General features: G+C 49.0%; 1 protein-coding gene across 1 annotated transcript; it reads right to left on the reverse strand.

The window, feature by feature from the left end:
* Positions 1-18,448: 18,448 nt before the first annotated feature.
* LOC125544480 (AP2/ERF and B3 domain-containing protein Os01g0693400) lies at positions 18,449-20,333 on the reverse strand. Its single transcript, XM_048708191.2, has one exon. It carries the CDS (start codon positions 19,804-19,806, stop codon positions 18,679-18,681), a length of 1,128 nt encoding a protein of 375 aa, XP_048564148.1. The 5' UTR covers positions 19,807-20,333; the 3' UTR covers positions 18,449-18,678.
* Positions 20,334-24,411: the final 4,078 nt, after the last annotated feature.

Genomic DNA, 24,411 nt, shown 5'->3' on the forward strand with positions numbered 1-24,411 from the left:
GAATAAAAGGTACATGCGGAAGTGTGACACATGTGTTGGGCATGAAGCCCGTATGAATAAGCTTCTGTTTAAAGAAGCCCCCAGGTTTAATGAGCGTGGATAGCGCGTCACTTTATGAGCCTTTAGAGGCTATAAGAGAGAGAGAGAGAAGAAGAGAAATGTAAGACAGAAAATATATAAAAAATGGACAGAGGAAGGAGACGAACACAGAGTCCGGCACTAGGCGTAGAATCTTCGGAGACGGGCTGCGTTCCATGGGTTTGGCTCGAGTCGGTTATCCGATGCATCCCGCAGGCGGTACGCTCCACCAGTCATGACTTGGTCAATTATGAAGGGACCTTCCCACTTGGTCTTGAGTTTGTCCTTTTTCTTGTCCGGTAGTCGTAGAACTAATTCGCCAACATTGTAATTTTTGGCCCGTACTTCTCTGCTTTGGTATCTTCGAGCGTGTTGTTGATAGAATGTGGAACGGGCTTTTGCCACATCACGCTCCTCCTCCAATGCGTCCAAGATGTCCTGCCGATCGAGCTCGGCTTCTCTTTCTTCGTACATGCGCACTCGAGGTGAGTCATGAATTATGTCGCAAGGCAGAACTGCCTCTGCGCCGTACACCATAAAGAATGGTGTGTATCCGGTGGTGCGATTCGGCGTGGTCCGCAGCCCCCAGAGTACGGAGTCGAGCTCCTCTACCCAGTGCGTGTTAGATTCCTTGAGGGACCGCACTAATCTGGGTTTGATGCCGCTCATGATAAGACCATTTGCACGTTCAACCTGGCCGTTAGTTTGTGGGTGATAGACGGAAGCATAATCGAGCTTGATGCCCATGTTTTTGCACCAGAGTTTTACCTCGTCGGCCGTGAAGTTCGTGCCGTTATCAGTGATGATGCTGGGGGGAACGCCGTAACGGTGTACAACCCCGGATATAAAGTCTATCACCGGTCCGGATTCAGTCGTCTTAACAGGTTTGGCTTCTATCCATTTGGTGAACTTATCCACCATGAACAGTAAGTATTTTTGCTTGTGGGTTCTACCTTTAAGGGGTCCAACCATGTCAAGCCCCCAGACCGTGAAGGGCCAAGTAATGGGGATAGTTTGGAGGGCGGTGGGTGGCATATGGCTTTGGTTTGCAAAGAGCTGGCAACTGGTGCATCGTTGGACTAAGTCCTGAGCGTCTGCCCGGGCCGTCGGACAATAAAATCCTGTACGGAAGGCCTTGCTTACAAGGGACCGGGCTGCAGCGTGATGACCGCCGAGTCCGGCATGAATTTCAGCCAGGAGGTTCCGTCCCTCCTCTTCGGAGATGCACCTTTGAAGGACTCCGATAGTGCTTTTCTTATAGAGCTCTCCCTCGTGGACTCTGTAGGCTTTGGATCGCCGCACTATGCAGCGTACCTCATTTTGGTCCTCGGGGAGTTCCTGCCTAGTAAGGTAGGCGAGGAATGGTTCTGTCCACGGGACGGCCATTATTACGTGGGCTGAAGGTGTTATTTCATTGGCAGAGCCTCCGATTGTGTCAGAATGTTCGGTGTCGGGCAGTGTGGTTGGGTCCGGGCTGTTATTGTTCGGCTCCCCTTCCCATACTATGGATGGCTTGAATAGCCTTTCCAAGAAGATGTTGGGGGGGACTACATCGCGTTTTGCGCCGATGCGTGCCAGGACATCTGCCGCCTGATTATTTTCCCAGGCTATATGGTGAAATTCAAGCCCCTCGAACCGAGCTGACATTTTTAGGACGGCGTTGCGGTAAGCTGCCATTTTTGGATCCTTGGCATCGAAGTCTCCATTGATTTGGGATATTGCGAGGTTCGAGTCCCCACGCACCTCTAGGCGTTGGATGCCCATGGATACTGCCATCCGGAGACCATGTAAAAGGGCCTCATATTCGGCTGCATTGTTGGAGTCCGTGTACATAATCTGTAGTACATATTGAACTGTGTCTCCTATGGGGGACGTCAAAACGACGCTAGCCCCCAGTCCGGCCAACATCTTGGAGCCGTCGAAATGCATGATCCAATTTGAATATGTGCCGTGTTCTTTAGGGAGTTCGGCCTCCGTCCAATCTGCGACGAAGTCGGCCAAGACTTGCGACTTGATGGCTCATCGTGGCTTATAAGTTATGTCGAATGGGAGGAGCTCAATGGCCCATTTTGCAATCCGGCCCGTTGCGTCACGGTTGTTTATAATATCGTTAAGTGGTACTTCCGAGGCTACTGTTATTGAACACTCTTGAAAGTAGTGTCGTAGCTTCCGGGATGCCATGAATACCGCGTACGCAATCTTTTGATAATGCGGGTACCGTGATTTGCAGGGAGTGAGGACAGTGGACACGTAATAGACCGGCTTTTGAAGGGGGAATTTGTGTCCGCCGCTTCTCGTTCGACGACGAGCACTGCGCTTACAACCTGATGTGTTGCTGCAATGTATAATAGCATTGGTTCGCCAATGTTTGGTGCGGCCAGGACTGGGTTTGTTGCCAGTATGGCTTTTATTTCGTTGAGTCCAGCCGTGGCTGCATCCATCCATTTGAAGTGTTCGGTGCGCCAAAGGAGGCGGTAAAGGGGTAGGGTCTTTTCTCCCAAGCGGGAGATAAAGCGGCTTAGAGCCGCCACGCATCCGGTTAACTTTTGTATTTGTTTGAGGTCCTTTGGGATATCCAGTTGTGATAAAGCTCGGATCTTGGCTGGATTTGCTTCAATTCCTCTACCGGATACTATGAAGCCCAAGAGCTTTCCGGCTGGAACGCCGAAAACGCATTTTTCCGGGTTGAGCTTGATGTCGTATGTTCGGAGGTTATCAAATGTGAGCCTCAAGTCGTCTACTAGAGATTCAACATGTCTTGTTTTGACGACCACATCATCTACATATGCCTCCACTGTTTTGCCGATCTGGCTTGCCAGACATGTCTGAATCATGCGCTGATATGTTGCGCCGGCGTTTTTGAGCCCGAAGGGCATTGTGTTGAAGCAGAATGGCCCGTATGTTGTGATAAATGTCGTTGCGGCTTGGAATGGTTCTGCCATCTTGATTTGATGGTAGCCAGAATATGCGTCGAGGAAACACAACGAATCGTGTCCTGCAGTAGCGTCGATAATTTGATCGATGCGGGGGAGGGGGAAGGGATCCTTTGGGCAAGCCTTGTTAAGGTCTTTAAAATCAACACACAGGTGCCAGGATTTATTCTTCTTTGGTACCATCACCAGGTTTGCTAGCCAGTCCGGATGTTTTATATCTCTGATGAATCCGGCCTCCAATAGCTTTGCTAGCTCCTCTCCCATGGCTTGTCTCTTAGGTTCGGAAAAACGCCGAAGAGCCTGTTTGACAGGTTTGAATCCTGCTTGGATATTTAAGCTGTGCTCGGCCAGCCTGCGTGGGATTCCTGGCATGTCTGAAGGGTGCCAGGCGAAAATGTCCCAGTTCTCTCGTAGGGATTCTCACAATGCGGCGTCGACATCAGGGTTTAACTGTGCCCCGATGGAAGCTGTTTTATTGGGGTCTGTTGGATGGACTTGGAATTTGACTATTTCGTCCGCCGGTTTAAAGGAGGTGGACTTGGATCTTTTGTCGAGTACCACATCGTCCCTATTCACCGTAGAGCGCAGCGCAGTTATCTCCTCAGCCGCTAGGGCTCCGGATAGTCCCTCGAGGGCCAGTGCAGCTGTCTTGTTTTCGGCGCGGAGTGCTATGTCCGGATCACTAGCGAGAGTGATGATCCCGTTAGGCCCGGGCATCTTGAGCTTCATGTACCCGTAATGGGGTATTGCTTAGAAGATTGTAAACGCTTCCCGCCCTAGTAGAGCGTGATAACCGCTGCTGAACGGAGCCACCTGGAACGTGACCTCTTCGGACCTGTAATTATCCGGCGTGCCGAACACCACATCTAGTGTGATTTTTCCTGTACAGCGCGCTTCCCGACTGGGGATTATTCCTCTAAAGGTTGTGCTGCTTCGCTCAATGCGGTTCTAGTCTATTTCCATTTTTTGAAGGGTCTCCTCATAAATGAGGTTCAATCCGCTACCGTCGTCCATGAGTACCTTAGTAAGACGAAAGCCGTCCACTATTGGACTGAGGACCAATGCGGCTGGTGCTTGGGCTGTTCGGGATTTAGGTTCATCACTGGCGTTAAAGGTAATAGCCATGTCACTCCATGGGTTTATTGTTGCTACTTGGTAGACTTCGGCAAGGCTGCGGAGTGTCCTTTTTCGCATATTATTTGATGTGAAAGTCTCGAAGACTGTTAATACCGTAGGTGTCTCTGGGGTGGCTTTCTGTGGCCTCCGGAATTCAGAGATTTTCGCCAATTTTGGCCACTTGCCGGAGTATCCAACATGCTCTGAGGTTGTGAGTTGGTGTGGCGTCCTCTGTACTGTGAATTTTATAGGGTCCATTAAGCCATCCTTCCAGTACGGTTCCATGCCCTGTAGAGGGTTTTTGCTTTTTAATGCTTGACCCGGGTGACTGGTGATGATGCACCCTTTTATTTCGGACTGGGTTTGTATTCAGGGCCGGATTGTCCCAAAATTTTATTTTGATTTTCCAGGCGCTTTCCATCGCACAGTACTTTCGTACAATGGACGCCAAGTCAGCGAAGCGTGTAATATCACGGCGACTTATGGCGTTGAGTATTCCCTTGTCCATGCAATTATTGCAGAAGATTGAGATTGCGTCTTCCTCGCGGTAGTCCCTTAGCCTGTTCTTAACCAGGAGGAATCTGGCCCAGTAATGATGTACTGTTTCATCGGGTTCTTGCCTGATTTTGGATAGATCGCTTATGTTGGGGTGGGTGGGTGGAATTAAATCCGAAGCCTCGCCCCATCTAAGGCTCAGAGGCCGAGGAACTTCTGAACTTGAAAATTTGGATTCCTGGATGTTGTCCAATGAATCCAGCTCGTCGCCTGACTCTAAATTCAGGTCTTGAGTGATATCCTCCCCTCCGCGGGTATCCGGCTTGGAGGGATCGGTAATCCGGACATAGCGAGTCCTAAGATAGATGAAGGGTCGCCGCACTGTCCCTCTACCACGGCAACGTTATGGGTGACTTGGGGAGAGTTAATCTCTCTCAGATCGGGTTTAGGCCCAATCTGGTCGTAATCCGTGGCGACTCCCAGGGCGGCGAAGCGATCCAAGAGCTCGTTTATGGAGGATAGCTCCATTGGATCTAACTACTCGGCGAGTTCCGAGCTGACATGAAGATTGTTTTCGATGGCTCGAGAGGTCATCGTCGGTGCAGAAGCCGAACAGGCGGTCATAAGAAAACCACCTAGCCGGAGGGTTTGGCTGACAACCAAAGCTCCCTTAGCAACGGTGCCGTCTTTAAAGACGGGGCGAGGCATCCTTCCTGATGGCGATGACACAGAGGAACTCTTAATGAAAGCACCAATGTCGGTGTCAAAACCGGCGGATCTCGGGTAGGGGGTCCCGAACTGTGCGTCTAGGCCGGATGGTAACAAGAGGCAAGGGACACGAAGTTTTACCCAGGTTCGGGCCCTCTCGATGGAGGTAAAACCCTACGTCCTGCTTGATTAATATTGATGATATGGGTAGTACAAGAGTAGATCTACCACGAGATCGAAGAGGCTAAACCCTAGAAGCTAGCCTATGGTATGATTGTTGATGTGTACGTTGTCCTACGGATTAAAACCCTCCGGTTTATATAGACACCGGAGAGGGTTAGGGTTACACAAAGTCGGTTACAATGGTAGGAGATCTGCATATCAGTATCGCCAAGCTTGCCTTCCACGCCAAGGAAAGTCCCTTCCGGACACGGGACGGAGTCTTCAATCTTGTATCTTCATAATCCAACAGTCCGGACAAAGGATATAGTCCGGTTGTCCGTACACCCCCTAATCCAGGACTCCCTCAGATGCCGAAGCCTGAATTTTGGCGATGAGCACGTCCAGGGCATCCCGATCGTCTTCTTTATTCAATAATCTCCACTGCTGCAATATGATACAAGATTTGAAAAGAACGTCAGCAGGTTTAGATGGAAAGATATGTTCAATAGTAAATTTGTTCCTAATAGTTCAAAGAGCCCAACATAAGGCACCCAAGCCAACCCAGAACACCCTCTTGGTGACCCCAACCAGAACCTTGGCTAGGGTCCTAAGCTCAGAGAAGGACGAGGGATTCCAAGAGACCTGAAGCCATGAACTGACACATCTCCAAACGAACTTAGCCAGGACACAATGGAAAAATATATGATCCATGTTTTCCAAAGCACCACAGAGGTGACAAAATTCCGATCCCGAACCATTGCGCTTGCGAATCTGGTCAGCCGCAGGAAGCCGACCTCTGAAAGCTTGCCAAAGAAATATCTTAATCTTAGGAGGCACTTTGGACTTCCAGATATTAGAGAATCTATTCGAGGGGGTACCTCCGATTAGCCTAGAGTAAAGTGACTTGACCGAAAATCTGCCAGAAGACGAATGAGGCCAAACAACAGAATCCGGAGCCTCCGAGAGCACAGGGAAGAGGGCAGAAAGACTTTGCCAATCCTCCAACTCTTCAGGAGACAGGGAGCGGCGAAAAGCCAGGTCCCAATTATTATCCGCCACCTCCGCGATGGAGATGTCCAGCTTAGGATAGTAAGAAAACAAAACCGGGAACTGAGCAGCCAGAGGAGCATCTCCACACCACCAATCCCGCCAAAAACGAACAGACCTACCATTGCCCATGATAAATTTAACATGCTCCAAAAAAATTGGTCTGACTTTGACAAGGTTCTTCCAGAATTGAGACCCTCGTCTAGCAGAAGCAAACAAGGGGCTAGATTGAGGGAAATACTTGGCCTTGATGATAGAGTACCAAAGAGAATCAGCCCCAGTAGTCATAATTTTCCACCACCACTTAATTAATAAGCATTTGTTCATCACCAACGTATTAATAATGCCTAACCCCCCAAGGTTCTTAGGCCGACACATAAGTTGCCACTTGACTAGTCTATATTTCCACTTATTATCCGCCGCATTCCAATAAAATGCACCTCTGTGTTTGTCAAAGCCAGCGTGAGTGCCAGCCGATAGGAGATGTCATGGTTTCCCTGCAAAACATTAGTGTTCGGGTGACTTTGGTGAGTCCTCTGTCTGTATGAAGCCTTTGGACCCTATGAAGCCTTTGGTCTGGGGTTTGTCTTCTTCCCAGGTGGTGTCATGATGACATTCACCTGAAGATTTTCAAGACAACTCTTGGGCACCCTGATCTTCTTCAAAGGTGGTCCATTCCTGCAGTTAGTACGAATATACCTGGCAAACACTTCACCATTCTGATTCTTAAACAGTTTATAGTTTGCATCAAAGGATTCATCAATGATAATTGGGTTAGCACAAGTGAAGCCAGATAAGGTAGATGGATCCACTGAAGGTCCCTTTTCAGCAACCCATGTGGTTTTGGGGTACTGCTCAGGCTTCCAGTAAGAACCATCAACATTCATTTTCTTCTCGAACCCAACACCCTCTTTCCTAGAGTTTCGGTTCAGAATCTGTTTCTTAAGGACATCACATAGTGTCTAATGCCCTTTGAGACTTTTGTACATTCCTGTCTCAACCAATGTCTTCAACCTGGCATTCTCATCAGCAATAGTAGTGGTATCCTTAGCAGAGGGGTTAGTTACCATATCAGCAGTTGAAGGTATTGCAACAGTAGTAGCAGTAGAACATCCAGCAACAGAAGCAGCATTATTACGCTCAAGACATTTTGGACATGGTGGTTCAAATCCTTCCTGAGCGGAACTGATCTGTTGAGCGCTAGTGACTCGTTCTCCTTTTGAAGATCTTCATGAGCCTATCTCAAGTTCTCAAGCTCTTGCTTCCTTTGAAGATAATCATAGGTGAGCTTTTCATGAGTAATTGAGAGTGTTTCATGACGACTTTCAAGTTCTTCATACTTAACATGAAGATTTTTTATGTCTTCAATTAAGGACTGAGATTGGGTCATTTCCGTGCCCAACAGGTCATCGCTTTTGTCTAACTGTTTTTGAATATGTTCCATGGCATTCTGTTGTTCAGTTGCAATTTTAGCAAGTGTTTTGTAGCTAGGTTTAGATTTACATTCAGAGTCATCTTCACTTGATGTTTGATAGTAAGCATCGCATGAGTTTACCTTGGCACCACGTGCTATGAAACAGTAGGTGGGTGCAAAGTCATCCTCATCATTAGCATCAACGTTGGTGATGAGGTCATTGTCTTCAGTGTTGAAGATGGACTTGGCGACGTATGCTGAAGTTAGAGCCAGGCTTGCCACGCCTGAATCATATTCCTCATCAGACTCCACCTCCACCTCCTCGGATGCAGACTCCTCCTCTGAATCCATCTCCTTGCCAAAAAACGCACGAGCCTTGCTGGATCAGCTCTTCTTGTGTGATGAAGACTTCGACGAAGACTTGGAAGAAGACTTTAAGGATTTCTTCTTCTTCTTGTCATCAGAATCATATTCCTTTCTCTTCTTATTCTTGTTGTTCTCATTGTCCCATTAAGGACATTCAGACATATAGTGACCAGGTTTCTTGCACTTGTGGCACGTTCTCTTCTTGTAGTCACGGGAGGAAGCTTCATCATTTCTTAAGCTGGATCTCGAAGACTATCTGGAGCCTTTCTTCTTGGTGAACCTCTGGAACTTCTTCACTAGCATGGCAAGTTCCTTTCCAATGTCTTCAGGATCCTCAGAACTGTAGTCAGATTCTTCTTCAGATGAGGAAATAACCTTTGCCTTCAACGCACGAGTTCGGCCATAGTTGGGACCATGGATATCTCTTTTCTCAGATAACTGGAACTCATGTGTGTTGAGCCTTTCAAGTATGCCAGACGGATCGAGAGTCTTGAAGTCAGGGCGTTCTTGAATCATCAGGGCCAGGGTGTCGAATGAGCTGTCGAGTGATATCAAGAGTGTCTTGACGATTTCATGCTTGGTGATCTCAGTGGCGCCGAGTGCATGAAGCTCATTTGTGATGTCAGTGAGGCGATCAAACGTCAGTTGAACATTCTCATTGTCATTTCCCTTGAAGCGGTTGAAGAGGTTGCGAAGAACACTGATCCTTGAGTCTCTCTGGGTTGAGACGCCTTCATTGACCTTGGAGAGCCAATCCCAGACTAGCTTCGCAGTTTTCAGAGCACTCACACGACCATACTGTCCTTTGGTTAGATGACCACAAATGATGTTCTTGGCAGCAAAATCCAGTTGAATAAACTTCTTGACATCAGCAGGGGTGACACCTTCACCGGTCTTGGGAAGGACATTCTTGACGACATACCAGAGATCGACATCAATGGCTTCAAGATGCATGCACATCTTATTCTTCCAGTAGGGGTAATCAGTGCCATCAAAGACAGGGCACGCAGCGGAGACTTTGATTATCCCTGCAGTCGACATAGCTAAAACTCCAGGTGGTTAAATCAAATCACACAGAATAAGGAAGCACCTTGCTCTGATACCAATTGAAAGTGCTAGTTATCGACTAGAGAGGGGTGAATAAACGATTTTTATGAAAGTCTTCAAAACACGGGGGCTTTGAAGGCAAACAGTAGAAATGAACCTATTGATATGCAGCGGAAGGTAGACTACACTAGACAAGCCATAGTTAAGTGAGCAATGAAGTGAAAGCACGAAGACTATCAGCGGGTAGGTAGTATGGATCAGGATGGAAAATAGTATGAAGCCAAACAACAACAGTCTTCACACAATGAAATCAATCAGATCATGCAAGCAGGCAATGACTTCACAAAGACAAATTGTAAGTAAAGAGAGGTAAATGATAGAACCAGTTGCTTGATGAGGACAAGGATTTGTTGGACCAGTTCGAGTTGCTGTGACAACTGTATGTCTGGTTAGGGAGGCTGAGATTCAACTCAGAAGACCACGTCTTCACCTTATTCCCCTTGAGCTAAGGACACATAGTCCTCGCCCAATCACTCTGGTAAGTCTTCAAGGGAGACTTCTAAACCTTCACAGACTTCGTTCACCGGCAATCCACAATGACTCTTGGATGCTCAGACGCGACGCCTAACCGGCTGAGGATTCACAGTCCTCAAGTGTAAAAAGTCTTCAAGTCACGTAGACAGAAAGACTTCAGTGATGCCTAACACTCTTTGGCTCTGAGTGTTTAGGGCTTTGTCCTCGCAAGGATTTCTCTCTCAAATGCTTCGGAGGTGGGTTGCTCTCAAACGACAAAAGTCGTGCACTAACTCTGAGCAACCACCAATTTATGGTGTAGGGGGTGGGCTATTTATAGCCAGGAGGCAACCCGACCCGATTTATCCGAAATGACCCTCGGTCACTAAGGAATTGACACGTGTCTAACGGTCAGATTTCGAACACACGCGGCAGCTTGACTTGAGCTACAAGTAAAGCTGACTCATCCAGCTCTGGATAAGATCTGTTCTTATTGTCTCCACTTGAAGACATAGGATTTGGTTGAGCATCACTTCAGTCACTCTGACTTTGTTCACTTGGACCCCACTTAACAGTGCGGTGGTTCCTATGACTCAACGAAGAAGAAAAGGAAACTACGAAACAACTATATCTTCGCACTCCATAGTCTTCACATGAATGTCTTCTCGAGTCATAATCTTCGTTGTGAATATCTTCACAGCCCACCATTGTCTTCAATGTCTTCACACATTTTTAGGGGTCATCTCTGGTAGGTAAATCGAATCAATGAGGGACTACTAACTGTGTTATCCTGCAATTCTCACAAACACATTAGTCCCTCAACCAAGTTTGTCGTCAATACTCCAAAACCAACTAGGGGAGGCACTAGATGCACTTGCAATATCCATTGAGTCCTCTCAAGACATATGAATAGGCATAACACAATGTTAACATAAGCTGCTCCATTCTTCACCTCGTGGCAGCCTAGGTTTCACTTATGGTACACATTAACTTATGGTAAAGAGATGTGCTACACGGACGACAGCTCTACACATGATTTGTGAACGATGGATCAACTCATCCATTAGATTAGATCATTTCGAAAATCAGCACCATTGAAGACATGCATCGTTTAGATTTCGTTCGTAGACTGTCGTGTGCAGAGCAGTTTCGTATGGTAAATTAACGTCCACTAACAACCTAACACCATTTAGTATTTTTCTAAAAAACAAGAATGACGAGTCATTTAATGAGGATATACAAATAAGGGAAGGGCGCTGGAGTATGTTACAGTGGGGATTGAATGTCAATTTATAAAAGTTACAATGGGGATTGTGCAATTTCTTTTGCACGTTTAGATAACAATGTGTGAAATTGATGTGGGACATGTGACTATGCCATAGGGATAGCAGATTTTTGCCTATTAAGTCATACTACCGGGTCGGATTCGGGTATACCCACGGATACAAGATTATATCCAAGTCAGTGCTGCTGCGACATCATCTCTCATTGCAAAAAATTAAATTATGCAATATAATCCATGTTGCAAAAGTCCTCAACAACATCATCTCTCATTGCAAAAAAGTTCTGCAACATCGTCTCTCATTGCAAAAAAAAAACTCCGCAACATCAATCCATGTTGCAAGAGTCCTTCAGCAACATCATATATATTGCAAGAAGATGAAGACGAAAAACAGAATTATACAATACAACCTTTGTTGCAAATATTTCTGCATAAGACCTATGTTTCTAAAAGATTCCCGTAACACGAATTCTATTGCAAAAATGAAGGAAATGGCGGCAAGATTGTACTAGATCCGACGGCTGGCGAACCGGATGATCTTTTAAAAAGATCTGCCCACGTAGTCGTACCGCGTCCCATTTATTTCAAAAATGTCCCGCCGTAGCTTTCCGTCAAAGAGAGCGGTCGTGGAGAACTAGCTTTCCAACCCAACGAGGCGAGAGTGCAGCCCTGCACTGCATGTAGCCACACGCATCGCTGTATTAAACTATCCGCCCACAGTACGTGATGGAGCCTAACCACTTGGCCAAGTGTGCTTTTGATGCGCTGCAAGCTGGTTCCTCTTAATTAAAAATTAAATAATTTCGTTCTGGTAGTAGTAGGATACTGGTACTATGTACACACGCACGCATCTGCTGTCGACCGATCGATGGCCTGTGGGCTGTGGCTGTGAAATTTGACTAGTGTCCAAAGCTGCCAATGGCGTCGCAGGCCCATGCATGTGGCTGTCAAGTTTATCCGTCTAGCTCCGTTTTTTCGTTTTCCAAGTGGAGTGGTAGTAAAATAGCTAGTGTGTGCTCGAGCACATGTGGCCTGCTGTTTTGTCACACACCTTTGCGTGAACACCAAGAGCCACGCAGCGGATTAACAACTTGGGCAGCACTACTTGGCGGTTAAATATATCTCTGCGTTGCTTCCTCATTCGGTAAGGGTCGAAGGAAAAATCGGGCTCAGATTTGTCGAATTCACAGCTCCCACTTTGCTGCAAAGAGTATAAATATAATATATTAGGCGGCGATCTCGACTCTTGTAGTTTAATTTAACCCCAAATCTATCGACTAATCGCATTTTCCGTTTTGCCTTAACAAAAATTATGCAGTGATCAGTTGGACCGAAGATACATTTTTTTACTTGACATACTCTTGACTACATGTACTCTCCTGCAGAGTAATGAGAAACCGACAATACGAGTTTATTAAGCACCTCTTGAAGAAAGAAAACGTGCGGAAGCATCTAAAGTATATGTTGTTCTCCAATTCCAGTTCTGGTAGAGATTCACGAGGCATAGTGTTGATCCCACCAGTGGAGGCATCTAAACGTGCGGAAGCATCTTGAAGTTATACACAAAGGTGTGTGTAACTTTTACATTTAACAGGAGAAATCTCTTGTAATGTCACTCAAAAAGTATATTTGTCTGCAATGGAGTATGATTGGTGCAACTTGTTTCTCCACCTCTTTTCCACGCTTTGGTAGGCAGACAAGTCTGTGCGACCTGGCTTCAAACAGAACGGACCTAATATTTGTAGAGCTTAGCACAGAATCTTCGTGGATATTCAAGAGATAATACGGCAGACTTATTGACTTTGACTAGCAGGCTTGTTTGTCCTGCCTGCAGCATCCTTTGTGTCAAGCTGTCATCACACAGAATCTAGCTAGTAGCGAGGTTTTAGTAGTACTAGTGGTAGATTTTACACTGAAGTCATTTGCAGTCTGATTAATTAACTAGCGATGAATGCTCCCACTTTCGTGCGGCAGTGTGTAGGTCTACGAAATGTACTGTACTATGCAGTCTGATTTATTTAGGCTTCCTAGCAAATCACCCTCACATTCGCTGGAAACAAAACCATGGCGGCTCAGAATTCAGAAACGACAAGGGCTTTCGTGCGAAACACACATGCTGCTGCGAGTGCCCGGGAAGGTAGACACAAGGAAAATGACCCAACAGACGCCGAGATCCGAGCCACGGTCAGCCCGGTCTCTATCTCTATCTCTCTGTCTCAATAAACATTCGCAGAAGCGCAGGGTTAACTTGCCATAGCAGTCCTCCTCTTGTGCTGTACTCCATACGCATTGCAGGTTGCAGACATTGCAAACAAGGCCGCCCGTGTTACTAAGAGCAACTGCAATGCATTGACCCAAACGAACAACGCTTCTGTCTCTTTTTTTATCCGTTTGAATCGGCGTCTGTTCGATATCCGTCTTGTTTATGATTTGGATTAGCAGTGTGTTCAACACGCTGATCCATATTAACCGGCATGGACGGCTGATCGCCGTTTCTCAACAAATATGCACACAGTTTGCATAGTTTTACAAGCAAACAAAAATAGCATAGTTTCACAACTAAATAAATTTAGCATAGTTTACAAGCTGAATAAAAAATAAATTATCTCAAATACATTTAAAAAAAAGATACATTTATTGGTTGCCCACATGAGCCTACATATACTCAGCCAAATCATTTTGCGTTGCATGTGAGTTTTTCAATCACACATTTCATGATGAAACTGGATGAATTGTGCAAACGTTGCCGCTTCTCCATGCTCAGGCACAACATTCTCACTCTGAAACTGAAACTCATGATCGTAGACACGTTCCAGGCGCTCATCCTTTACAATCATATCGTGCATGATCACACAAGGATTTATCACCTCCCACATTTTTTTGGTGCTCCAAGTTCTAGCAGGATACCAAACGATGCCCCATCGAGATTGCAGAACATCAAAGGCACGCTCTACGTCCTTCCTAGCACTCTCTTGCTCTTGGGCAAATCTTTTCCTCTTCTCTCCAACATGGTTGGGGATTGTCTTCACAATAGTGATCTACTGAAGATAGATACCGTCACCTAGGTAGTATCATCTGTCGTAGTTGTGGCCGTTGATGGTAACATTCACCGGCGGGCTGTTGCCTTCAGCAAGACTTGCAAACACCGGTGAGCATTGAAGCACGTTGATAGCATTGTGTAATCCGGCTAAGCCGAAGAAAGAGTGCCAGATCCAGAGATCTTGTGAAGCCAAGGCCTCAAGTTTGATAGTGCAAGCCCTGACACAGCCCTTATACCGCCCTTGCCAGGCAGAAGAGCAGTTCTTCCACTCCCAATGCATGCAGTCTATAATGCCAAGCATCCCTGGGAAGCCCCTGCTGGCACTTATCGCCACCAAACGGGTTGTACCTTGAGCAGTCGGCTCTCTCAAGCACTCAGGGCCAAACACAACAATCACAACATTGCAGAACTTGTACATGGATTCTAGACATGTAGACTCGCTCATACGGATGTACTCATCAATGAGATCACCGGGCACTCCGTATGCAAGCATCTGGATGGCTGCAGTGCATTTTTTTATAAGATGAGAAGCTAGTATTTCCGAGGGCATCCTCTTTGCACTCGAAATAATTATCGCATCCGACCACCCCCTCCCCCTCTCTAATATGGTTGAAAAGATGCCTAGCCATACGAAAACGCTGTCGGAATTTCTGATGTTTGAACAGCGGGGTGGTTGTGTCAAAGTAGTCATCCCAAAGAATGAAATGGCCGCTCTCTCGATTGCGATTCAACGCCATAAGGTGCCCCGGGATCGAGCCCTGGAACAGCGGTCGCTGCCTATTAAGGTGGTCATGGACCAACACGGTAGCCAACATCGACTCCTCTTCATCGGACGAGGAATCGTGGGAGTCCGACAAAAAATTGTGGAAAAAGGACTTGTTGGCGGAGTCCATTTTGTACCTTAACAAACTGTCAAACAGCTTGCGGGCGTCGATGAAGAAGCGCGCGCCTCCCTTAGACCAGGCGGCTGGCCTGGCGGCGTCGGAGAGCGTGCCGACGTCAGGACAACGGGTGGTGTCGGGCGAAGGAGCTTGCCGGGGCAGGGAGGCGGCTTCCTGCTCGCGGCGACGTCGGAATGGGGGGGGGGTGGGAAGCTTCGGCGCCCTGGCGATGAGGCGGTGGTGGCGGCAACGTGGGAGGTGGCGGCGGTTGGGGAAGGTGTTCTGGCACGGGCTGCTGGCAGATGCACCGAAAATGGGCGGCGACGGCGACGGGGCTAGGACGGACGAGGGTTTGCTGTTGATATGGATGGAAGAGGATGGCCAAAACACGGGCATACGAGTTGGTTTCGTTGGTTAAATATCAAAATATTAATTCAGTGATATAATTTTTGCATATATTATAATTGGTCTCATTGGTTAAATATATAATTAAATTTAGATTTCAAAAAACGCGGGCGTACTACATTGCGGAATAGAGCAAGTACCAACTTTAAGAAAAAGCACTTGCGCGTGTTCCATGAAAACCCCTCGTCCGCACAACCCATCGACCGATCGACCACGAGTCGGTCCACGATCGCGGAGGGGACGACACGGCAACGTACTAACACACACCGACTGCACTGCACTTCATTGCATGTGACCACTGGCGCTGGCGGGCACCGCGTCGGCGACAGACAGACCCCTGCTCTGCGGATTGCCAGAGAGACTTGACGGATGATTTAACTTGCGGGAGGGGCCGTGAGCCGCGTGCGTTCCCACGCGTACTAGCGCCGCTGCATTTCTCGTTGGCCCCTCTGCTCCGTCCGCGGTCTCAAAAGTCAAGCTTGCCGCCCTGGATTCTTGTCCCTTGGGTTCGAGCCTCTGTCTTCGACCCTCCCTCCTCACCCTCCCTGCGGCGTGTGCGAGACGCTGCGACGGTGTGTTCCCCAAGGCACACGGCACAGCATCTGCATGTGCGGTGCATGCCGCTGTGGCAATGAACCAGCACGTCGCCGCTGCTTTCCTTTTGTATTGTTGGCCTCACGCGCGCGTGGCCGCGGCGGGAAACTTCCGCGAAGGGGCGGTGGGGACATCGGCGAGGTAAAAAGCCTGGCCGGCTGTTTTCACAGCCCCGAGATTCAGAGCTTGGATCGCAAGAAAAGCCGCGTCAGTTTCAACCATGGAGCGGTAAAACTTACTATGGAATCCTGCTGCTGCGATGCGAGCGTGTGATAGGTGGACAATTGTCGAGCGAAGGCGAGCAGTGAATCATGGCACGGCACATGCGTGCGAGCGTCCATCTGCCCAAGCGTCGTGGCACCCGAGAGACGGCATCCTTCCCTCCCTCCCTGGTTTTCTAGAAAGATTCCAGCCTAGGCACCTCCGTCCGTCCTCCCGCAAAAACCCTGCGACACACGTCTGAATGCGACCTTGGCCTCTCCTCTCACGGTCAAAATGTCCAACCCGGCCGATGACCCACATTCGGCAGCGCGCAATCGAGTAGTGGATGGGTGCGAGTGTCGGTCGACCCGGACCTAGAGTACCACTACTTCCAGGATACCAGTGCACTTCACACTAGTAGTTCAAATTGCAAACAGTGAGGGCATAGATTTGCAATCTCCCCGCAAGAAAATACGTATATTTGCAATCTCCCCGCAAGAAAATACGTATATTTGCAATTTACTACGGTACGAGCTCTGGCGCCAAGTCGATGCAGAAAAAGAAGAAAGGAAAGGAGCTGTGGCGGCAACAATAATAGGCGGCGAAGCGACCGAGGAGCGGGCCTTTATATCGGCAGCTTGTCCCCATGTCGCCGCATGCAGATTGTTATTGTTGCTGTCGAAACAGCCCCCGGCCCTCATCTCTTCCTCCTCAAGAGCCGTGTACGCCGCGTCTCCCTCCGTCTCCCTATCTATCCGTACGTGGCGCCCATTGGAGTCGGCCGGTTGCTGACTCGGCCTGCCGCTGCTCGGTGGATCGCCTCACCTCCTCACCATGCTTCCATCGTTTCTTGCATGCCAATACATATCTTTTTCAAAGAATTTTTTTTGTATACTCTACCAGCAGTACTTATTGTGATGCTCCGTTTGCTTGTACCGACGACTGACTGTACCGCCGATTTGGACGCACGACAGCTGCGTGAAAGAGCTGCGCGTACCGACTGGACTGCAGAGCAGCAAATGCTAAACATATTCATAAAATCCTCGGCCTCCAGAGTACTCCAGCCTCTACAATGGCGGACACGGTGAAAACTACTACAGCGAAGAAGGCTGTCCGTAGGTCACCGGTCGCATGCCATAGCCTACCATTCCCCAAGATTCCACCGGCGACCAGCCGCTGGCTTCCCTTCCTTGGGCCGGTCAAAGCCGACGAAACGATCTGTTGGGTGCCGTAGCTTCTCGCGTGACAGACCGACACGAAGATCCGTCCGTATGGTGTCTGCGAGCTGCACGTCGTCTCGCGCGCAGCACCGATGAGTAGATGAGCGCGGCCGCAAAATCTACCTCACCCTGGGCTGGAGGCCGGCGGCTGGGTCACAGCGACAAGCTGGCAAAACCCATAAAGCTACTGCGAAATTGGCGGCAATGTGTTGCACATGTCAAGGATCACGGCTTGCATTGCATGCGCATGAATAAACAACCAACAAGTAGGCGTGCAACTGGTTGCTCTGCGTGCGCTACTATTTCAGTAGTACAGTATTAGCTAGCAACCACCCACCGGGCCAGCGGCCGGGCCAGGCCACCGCCTGTACGATACGTGTTGTGTTGCTATCCATGACACAGATCAGGTGATACCGTTTGCCTTGCGGCCCGAATTCAAATTTCGGGCGTGATGAACAGAAGGCATTTGTTACAGGGACAGTGCATTTCTTTTTTGTTTTCCTCAGATCTATTAGTACGGAGTATTTCATCTTCTCTACGTACTGGCGATGGCGAGCAGAGCATATATCCATCCCTGCAAAAGGCGGCTCTTCTGCTCTGTTCTGCTGCTGATAAGATAAGTTTATCATATCATCTACAGCAGCAGATGTCTCTACCGTGTGCATGCGGCCATAACAATGGCTCTGCACTGCACCACTTCTCTTTCTCTTTCCAAACTTGGCTCATGCATGCACCTGGTGTGCTTAGCTACACAACAATCACATCACGTCTCAGGGTGTGCATATAAAATACAGAAAAGTGTATAAAAAGGCGCAAGAAAAGAAGCTAGGTCAAAATGGACGACAAATATCTAGATACTTCTACTACCAAATAGGATATGCTTCAGTTTTTGACAAGGAAACTGATGAGCTAGGCTACATTCAAAATGTTATTATTATGTCGTCGGTTGAACGATCTAAAGCTAGCCTTCGAGGGCTTCCTGAATTAGTATACATTTTTGGGAGGATAAGATTTACATCAGGGCATGCAACAACATGACAAATAAACAAACAAAGTTGATGATAGGTACTACCAACAAGGGACTAATTAAGCTAAGCTCTACCACCTGAATTACGCGAGCAAAAACCGCCGCTGCTAGCTGGAGACAAGGCATCGATCGAGCTAATGGTTCCAACCCTACGCTAGCGCCAGCTCTATGCATTGCTTCTTCAACGCCGCTGTCGGAGCCGGCGGCTTCACCATGTCTCTGGCCCTCTTGCACCCCGGCGACGCCGGCGCCGTCAGAAGGTCGACGCCGAAGATTCTCACGGCCTTGTGCACGGGCGCCGGCGACTGGTCCACGGGGTCTGCGGGGGCGGGGCTGTTGGTGCTCGGCCGCTGCTTGCAGTCAATGAAGAGCTTGCTGGCTTCGCCGGTGCTGCCGGCGGCGGCGCGGTAGAACCCGACGACGTCTCCGGCGCCGAGGCCCTTCTCCTTGACGAAGCGGCTCCAGCCCTTGGTGAGCACGTAGCTCTGGCTGCTGTTCCAGTACGAGTAGCGGAACCGCCACACCTTGCCGGCGGCGTCCTCGAAGTTGAGGAGCAGGCCCTTGCTCTCGCCGCCCGCGGCCGGGAGCTGCAGCGGGAAGTGCTTCTCCGCGTGCTGCTTCGGTATCACCAGCCGGTTCAGCTTGCCCACGTCGCTGGGCGTGACCGTCTTGTCGAACAGGTGCTCGCGCGCGGCGGCCGGGGTGGGAGGCGAGGCGTGGCCGTGCGAGGTGGTGGGCGCGGAGAGCGCGGCCGAGGCGGCGAAGGCGCGCTTGCTCTGGGCGAGCTCGTCGAAGTAAGTGTGCTTGCGCAGCATGTCGACGACCTCGGCCTTGGAGCGCGCGGCGAGGAAGCGGAGCTCGGAGGCGGCGTCGGGGTCGGCGTCGGCGAGCGGGCGGAAGTTGGTGACGGCGTCGCGGCCGCGGAAGCGCTGCGCGGCCACGTCGTAGGCGCGCGCGGCGTCGGCCTCCCCCGCGAAGGTGCCGAGCCACACGCGCTGGTGCCGCTCGTAGATCTGCGCGCCCCAGCGCCCGTTGGGCTGCGGCACCACGCCCTTGAACCTGGACGACGGCAGCTTCCCCGCCGGCGCCGCGCGGCCGCCGGAGTCGGCCTCGGAGCCCGGCTCGGCCGCGTCGAGCACCGCGCTGGCGCCGCTGCCCATGCGCTCGAGCGGCCCCGCCGCGGCCGCCGCCGCGGCGGCGGCCAGCGCCTTGAGCTTGTCCGTGGAGGCGGCGCCGCCGCTGCTGGTGTCGTCGGCGAGGCAGCTGGTGCTGTCCATTTCAGTAACGGCGCGACACTGGCGGCACTAGCTGTGGAGTATGGCTGTCTCTTCTGTTGGTAACTGATGCTATGATGGGTGGTGGTATCAATTGTAGGACGCTGAGGGGAGCGCGCGCGGGGGGATTTATAGGAAGGAAGGAGAGATCCCAGCGGCAGAGTGGGTGTCGTGTATGGCATGGGTGGGACGCTGCCGCTGCCATGCCCATACCATGCTCCGCGTGGCTCTTCCCGTGGTTTGCTACCTGTATTTTGCTCTGCTGTTTTTAATTCCAATTTTTTCCCTCGCTTTTCGGTGAATGCAAACCATATAAAAATGCTGCCGCTGTGTAGGGCTAATGCATTGACGTCACCCCCGTGGGCTGAGACATAGATACGTGGTCAGAGCGTGGCTCGCCGATGGGCTGGCCTTGGTGTGGGTCACTCATCAGCTCATGGGTTGGCTCAAGGGCTATCCATCTATGCCTAGATGATGAAGGTAGATGGATACTCTAGGTAGATCGTAGCATGGTCTACGGATGGAAAAGATGGTTCTTGTTGCGGATGATGTGAGCTGGCCGCCCCATGGGCGCAGCTGTTTGCCATGTCACGCCGGATGCCTTCTCCTTTCTATATGGCTTTGCTTTGGAGTGTCCCTTTTTTCAGATGAGGTTTGTGGCGGAATTATTGTTGCTCACGCAAGTGGATTGGGCTTATGCTATGCGTGTTTTCAGATAGATATAGATGGATAGATGGATGCTGTGTGCTGGCTTGTCGCAGTGTGACGTGGACTAGCGAGGAGAGGACCCTATTTCTGGAAGTTTTTGGAGGCGGCCGGTCATCTACAACTTCACCATCCACAGGGAAATTCTTAGCCGCGGAAGGGTACTGGGTACGGTACAAACAAGAAACCACTCATGCAATTGTCCGTCCATACGTGACAGGGACATGATCCGGATCGACCGGACAGAAAAGTCCAGCACTTGTAGATAACACACTGGGCACACTCCGTTGGCTTAATCATACATACAGAAAACAACTAGCCAAGTTATTAAGCCGCTGCCTCCAGGATAATGTTTTGTGCTACAACGGTGGTGATAAGTCGGCGCACGGCACGCAAAGCTGCTTCACCGGCCGGCAAGTGGGCTGTGGAGTTTTCCTGGGTGCGCCGTGCTCGGTAAATCCGGTCAGATCTGTTCGATGTGGCCTAGCTCGCCGTGCAAGTGGGCGGGCTACGAAACAGTGGAGCAATTGCGAATTTGCAACGGCGACGCTCGCCCGCGGTCACGGCTCGGGGAATTCCACGTGCATTGCTTGTGCAGCTATGGCATCTACTGTAGCCAAGCCGTGTGGGGGAAGTTGAGTATACGCACTACTGGTACTGTATAGACGGGAAGAAATGGGAACCGCGACGTGTGTAATTGGTGTTTTTTCTCTGCCGGAGACTTTGATCTCTGCGTGTTTTTCACGGTTGACAGCTGAAACTTGGAATGCATGGCGTGCCTGCTGCCAAGTTTCGGGCAGCTAGTCACGCTAGAAAATGGGAAGACTATGGGTAGAAGAAGGCTCTTCTCATTGGCTGTGTGGTTGGGTTGCTCAGGTTCATCGGGTCATTGTCCTGGAGAAAAATATCCCATGGAATGGAATGGAACGGATTTAATTACGTGAAGAATAGTAGTAGTGTTGACCTGTTGGGTAAGGGTTGACTGACTTTGTTTTCCTTGTGTGGGATGTGAAGCTCTCCCATCCACGGATTGCTCGGCTATGTGTTATCTTCTACGTGCTACTTGACTGACTTTGTGTTTCCTAAGCTCTTGAATAAACTGACAATTATTATTTTCAGAAAAGAGGACAGCCTTCGGTCTCTACATCGATTGATGCATACAGGGTTACAAAATTCGTGAATTTCGTTGGGGGTCCAAAATAAAGGAACTGCGGTCTAATTCGGCCAAAAGAAATCAGCCATCCGAACAAATATTTATGAATATAAAATTGGAACTTCGTTTTATAAAACAATTTGCTCCATCAAAATGGAAAGAAACGTTCAACTTGTTGCAGAACGTTGTGTGCTCAACTCCCACTCAAAGAAATATCCCTCCCCCTCTCCTTTGTTTGAATTTTAAATCTAATTTCACAGTATGATTTAGAAATCCAGACGAAATTTAGAAATATTGTCTGGTCTGGTTTTTTTTTTTGAAAACTGAACCGTGGAACAATTGTTCCATGGTATGTATTTTCATCAATAAGTAAACGAGTATGGTACAAATAGGGGGGAGCAAAAGAGAAGAAACATACGAAAAATTACTCAAAAATACAAAAAGATTCATCCTATGCCAGCTCTAGGGAACATGCAAAACATGTTAAAAGTTTAGAACAAACCACTCATGGAGACAAACAACATGTTCGCTCTGAATTCTATGAGCAAGAAGCTCCAAATCTACTTTAGGGCATGTCTTCGGGCTTGAATGGAGTGATTAGTGTGCATGAAGATATTTCATTTTTCTAGATCCACATATTCCAGCATGCCAAAATAATAATCTCCATACTATAAGCAAAAGGCATGGCTTCCATAGCAAACAAAGTGTCATTATAAACCAAAGTGCTCCTTTTCCTACCAGGAGGGAATCCCAACAGTTCAAGGCAAAATGACAGTCCCATAAAAGATGCATTAAGGTTTCTTCAGTGTTCTGATTGCATAAAGGACAGTTGTATGTATTCATGTGGAATCCTTTTCCTTTTAACAGAGACCTTGTGTCTACTATGAAGAGCCAACCAATAGAAGATTCTATGTTTGAGTCTGCTCACAATTTTCCAAATCTTCTCAAACAGCCGAGGATAACACAACCCCGATTAACATCCTATAGATTCTTATGGAGGAGTATTTTGCAAACGAACCAACACTACTCGATATATATGTATTCAATTGATTGCGTGTTAGCACTTGAGAAAAATTTATAGGAGATAAAAGGCTTGAGTAGAAAGTGGGAGATGGAAATGACGAGTCCGGGTTTGAATGGACAAGAAATTGGCCACTTAATTTTTTGCTATTCTTGGCAATTGAGAAAAGTTCGGAGAATTTGTGAAGCGGAGGCTCATCGGTCGACCTATCATGCCAAAAAATGGAGGTACTAGTACCCATGGTGTAAGAAGCCAATGTTGGAAATATGCCCTAGAGGCAATAATAAATTGGTTATTATTATATTTCCTTGTTCATGATAATCGTTTATTATCCATGCTAGAATTGTATTGATAGGAAACTCAGATACATGTGTGGATACATAGACAACACCATGTCCCTAGTAAGCCTCTAGTTGACTAGCTCGTTGATCAATAGATGGTTACGGTTTCCTGACCATGGACATTGGATGTCGTTGATAACGGGATCACATCATTGGGAGAATGATGTGATGGACAAGACCCAATCCTAAGCATAGCACAAGATCGTGTAGTTCGTATGCTAAAGCTTTTCTAATGTCAAGTATCATTTCCTTAGACCATGAGATTGTGCAACTCCCGGATACCGTAGGAATGCTTTGGGTGTGCCAAACGTCACAACGTAACTGGGTGGCTATAAAGGTACACTACAGGTATCTCCGAAAGTGTCTGTTGGGTTGGCACGAATCGAGACTGGGATTTGTCACTCCGTGTGACGGAGAGGTATCTCTGGGCCCACTCGGTAGGACATCATCATAATGTGCACAATGTGATCAAGGAGTTGATCACGGGATGATGTGTTATGAAACGAGTAAAGAGACTTGCCGGTAACGAGATTGAACAAGGTATCGGGATACCGACGATCGAATCTCGGGCAAGTATCGTACCGCTAGACAAAGGGAATTGTATACGGGATTGATTAAGTCCTTGACATCGTGGTTCATCCGATGAGATCATCGTGGAACATGTGGGAGCCAACATGGGTATCCAGATCCCGCTGTTGGTTATTGACCGGAGAGTCATCTCGGTCATGTCTGCATGTCTCCCGAACCCGTAGGGTCTACACACTTAAGGTTCGGTGACGCTAGGGTTATAGAGATATTAGTATGCGGTAACCCGAAAGTTGTTCGGAGTCCCGGATGAGATCCCGGACGTCACGAGGAGTTCCGGAATGGTCCGGAGGTAAAGAATTATATATAGGAAGTGCTATTTCGGCCATCGGGACAAGTTTCGGGGTCACCGGTATTGTACCGGGACCACCGGAAGGGTCCCGGGGGTCCACCGGGTGGGGCCACCTGCCCCGGGGGCCACATGGGCTGTAGGGGCTGCGCCTTGGCCTATATGGGCCAAGGACACCAGCCCCAAGAGGCCCATGCGCCAAGAGAAGAGGAAAAGGAAGAGTCCTAAAGGGGGAAGGCACCTCCGAGGTGCCTTGGGGAGGAGGGACTCCTCCCTGGCCGCACCCTTCCTTGGAGGAAGGGCCAAGGCTGCGCCCCCCCTCTCCCTTGGCCCTATATATAGTGGGGGAAAGGGAGGGCAAGAACATCTAAGCACTGTCGCCTTCCTCTCCCTCCCATGACACATCTCCCTCCTCCCGCAGCGCTGGGCGAAGCCCTGTTGGAATCCCGCTACTTCCACCACGCCGTCGTGCTGTTGGATCTCCATCAACCTCTCCTCCCCCCTTGCTGGATCA

The sequence above is a fragment of the Triticum urartu genome, chromosome 3A (genome assembly GCF_056163025.1).
Source record: "Triticum urartu cultivar PI428250 chromosome 3A, HENAU_Tu73, whole genome shotgun sequence".
Lineage (NCBI taxonomy): Eukaryota > Viridiplantae > Streptophyta > Magnoliopsida > Poales > Poaceae > Triticum > Triticum urartu.

Bases quoted from the DNA above. Each gene is read 5' to 3' on its own strand.
- LOC125544480 (XM_048708191.2), bottom strand. From the start codon at position 19,806: ATGGACAGCACCAGCTGCCTCGCCGACGACACCAGCAGCGGCGGCGCC.